Source organism: Xenopus tropicalis, chromosome 4, assembly GCF_000004195.4.
Source record: "Xenopus tropicalis strain Nigerian chromosome 4, UCB_Xtro_10.0, whole genome shotgun sequence".
NCBI lineage: Eukaryota > Metazoa > Chordata > Amphibia > Anura > Pipidae > Xenopus > Xenopus tropicalis.
Genome location: NC_030680.2, coordinates 128,965,293 through 128,968,344, shown reverse-complemented (window position 1 = coordinate 128,968,344; position 3,052 = coordinate 128,965,293). Strand labels below are relative to the sequence as shown.

Below are 3,052 nucleotides of genomic sequence, written 5' to 3'. Positions count from 1 at the left end.
GCCACTACTACTGTCTGCAATAACGTTAACTTCATCACTATGTTCACTGATATTATGCAGAGAATACCTTCTCTGCTTTTGGACTTCCAGTTTTCCATTTACAACTACCAGAATGTATGATATTAGCACTTTCTTTACTCGCATGTCACTTTTATATGTAAAAAAAAACTAAATGCAATAAAATGCTAAGTTACAAAAAAAAGTAAACAACATGGACAACATCACAGGTGATGATGGCTTACACCCTATAATAAATATGCCCCTTAATGAGCTTCAGACTGTTTCAGCTTCAGACTGCTCCAAGTCCTCCAAAGTCCTTACAAAATAAGCTTTACTGAGTACCAGCCTCTAAACGAGTTTAATGTACCCATCACGGTTGATGTTTGTGTCTGGCATCTGCCTTTGAAATTCATCAAATCTGTTATTACTCTTATAAGTTTCTAAATCAGTTCTGCTAGGTCTTTACTGTAGTCTTTAGTATCAGTTGTCTCATATACTACTTGCTTTTTCTTGCCTTCAGCTGCTGAAATTGTAGAATGGTGGAAGAAAACCAAACAATACTGAGTGATTTCATTCTCCTCGGTCTTTCAGGTCTGCCAAATGCTCAGCAAAGTCTCTTTTTGCTGCTTCTTATCATCTACCTGATGACACTGACTGGAAACCTTCTGATTCTACTCCTCATCTTCTCGGATTCACAGCTCCATACGCCTATGTACTTTTTTCTAGCAAACCTTGCTTCACTTGATATATGTTACTCTCAGGTCACATTGCCCAAACTTCTCTTAGATTTCTTGGCCAAGAAGCAGAACATCGCCATTGCCACCTGTTTAGCACAAATCTTTTTCCTGCACTTTTCAATCTCTTCAGAACTGTTCCTGTTGGCTGTCATGTCTTATGATAGATATATTGCCATCTGCCACCCTCTGCATTACATTAACATAATGCAAAAACACATCTGTGCTCAGCTTGCCTCCTTAGTCTGGTTAAGTGGCTTCTTGTATTCTTTAGTTCAGATCCTTTGTACGCTGAGGTTGTCTTTTTGCAGGCAAAACTTTATCAACAATTTATTTTGTGACCTTCCCCAGTTGCTTCAGCTGTCATGCACAGAAACAATAACCAACATCCTTGTCATACTGATCTTTGGAGGATTTTTGGGATTCAATGCTCTTGGAGTTACCTTTATCCCCTATGTCTATATTTTTCGCACTGTACAAAAGATTAAGACAAAACAAGGGAAGATTAAAGCATTCTCCACGTGTACATCCCATTTGACGGTTGTGTTTACAATTTATGCTGCCCTTATATTTACTTATTTCCGCCCAACCACAGATAAACATTTTGAATATGACAAACTGGTCTCTGTGCTGTATGCTGTGATCACCCCTTTGTTAAATCCGATAATTTACAGCCTGAGAAACAATGACCTAAAAAGAGCCCTGAGCCGAGTTCTAAACAAAACCAGCTTGCCAGTTATTAGACCAACACGGAATAATGTGTCTACTATAAGTAAAGGCCCGCTTAGCATGGGAAATACGTAAATAAAAATATTTTATTTTAGCTACTATTCAATTGGTCACATAACTTGGTAATCCTAAAATAGGGGTTACATAAACATGGCTTCTGTCAGAATCAAGCCCACCCTAACCCTAAACCTAATACATTACCTTTCCATAAAGGAGCATTTGGTGTTTTAATACTTCAAGTAAACGTAGTATTTACAGTATCAAATCACTTAGTTTTACAGATAGAATAGAACCACAATTGTACAACCACAATTTTGACACAGTCCTCAGCCAAACATAAAATTGGGCTTCTACTGTAATGGGACTACTATGTTTACGGCAGACAGGAGCATCTATTACCTGAAAATACATACTTGCTTGTTTGTGCTCCTATCGTCCATAATCGCCATATCGGAGAGTCCCAAGGAAATAGCTGACTACACTACAATGTGTTCCACTAACTGTACAGTAGAGGGTCCAAAATATATTGACATTGTAATATTAAAAAACAAAATTCTATATTTCTCAATTAGGTCTTTTTTTGAAGAAATGTATAATTTATAACAGTGATGCCTGCAGATAGCTGTTACACTTTTGTAATTTCATTTTACATTGTTATTGTATTTTCATGTATATAATGAGAAACAGTATAATTGTGAGGAAGAAAAGGAGAGAAAAACAAAGGTACACAGAGATATCCAGATAATCCTCTCTGGAAAATCAACCGTACAATCCTCCCGGTGAAGCAAACTAGTAGATAATCATCAATCCAGATGGTTACAGATGCCATATACGGTTGTCATTTATATTACTTTGAATAGTAAAGAATAAAAAGAAACAAAATAATAAAAAAAACAAGTAAACAAACATAATGTCTGACTCGTTTATTGTGAAGCATGGTGCTGGGAATTAAGTTACAAAACATATATGGATCCATGGTGGTTGGTGGTTATATATTTTTGTGGGCACTATGAATACCAACTAGATAGAATCTCAATAGAGTCAGTAGTCTAAGGTATGTGAATATAATATAGTAAGACCCATATTCTGACCTGTTTACCACAAAAACATATAGTACACAAGAGGTACATAGAGTTATACACCAATATTAATCAATAATTTTTGTTGATGTGCATCTCATTTTTTTTTTTATGTCTGCGACTTTTTTTTTACATGACCGTAACATATTTGACAAAACCACAACTTTCTCGATGCAACCTTGATTTATTTGACAGAAGCGCAAATTATTTGATTTTGATTTGCTTTTTCAATGGAAAAATGCACAATTTTGCAGCAAATCTATCTGAAAGCAAGTCTGGCTAAAAAAATCACTCATCGCTATTTATGACATGAGATGACTGTGAAGTGATGAGGAGGTACACAGAACAAGTGGATAACAGGAGTCCGAGTAAAATGATGATCTTTGGAAGGGCACCTAATATGGCAAGTTTGGCTATACCAAAAAAAAAAAAAAGTTGCGCTCACCATGTAAGAGGGGGCATGTAGGTGGCACGTTGGTATAGACATATCCCTTACATGTAAGTCATTAC

At 36.2% G+C, this 3,052-nt stretch overlaps 1 protein-coding gene across 1 annotated transcript; it reads left to right on the top strand.

Annotated features, from left to right (window-relative positions):
* Positions 1 to 536: 536 nt before the first annotated feature.
* On the top strand, positions 537 to 1,538 carry LOC100493005 (olfactory receptor 5V1-like). Its single transcript, XM_002938316.1, has one exon. The coding sequence runs from the start codon at positions 537 to 539 to the stop codon at positions 1,536 to 1,538; it is 1,002 nt and encodes a 333-aa protein (XP_002938362.1).
* The last annotated feature ends 1,514 nt before the right edge of the window (positions 1,539 to 3,052 follow it).

Coding starts and splice junctions, on each gene's coding strand:
- LOC100493005 (XM_002938316.1), top strand. CDS start 537: ATGGTGGAAGAAAACCAAACAATACTGAGTGATTTCATTCTCCTCGGT.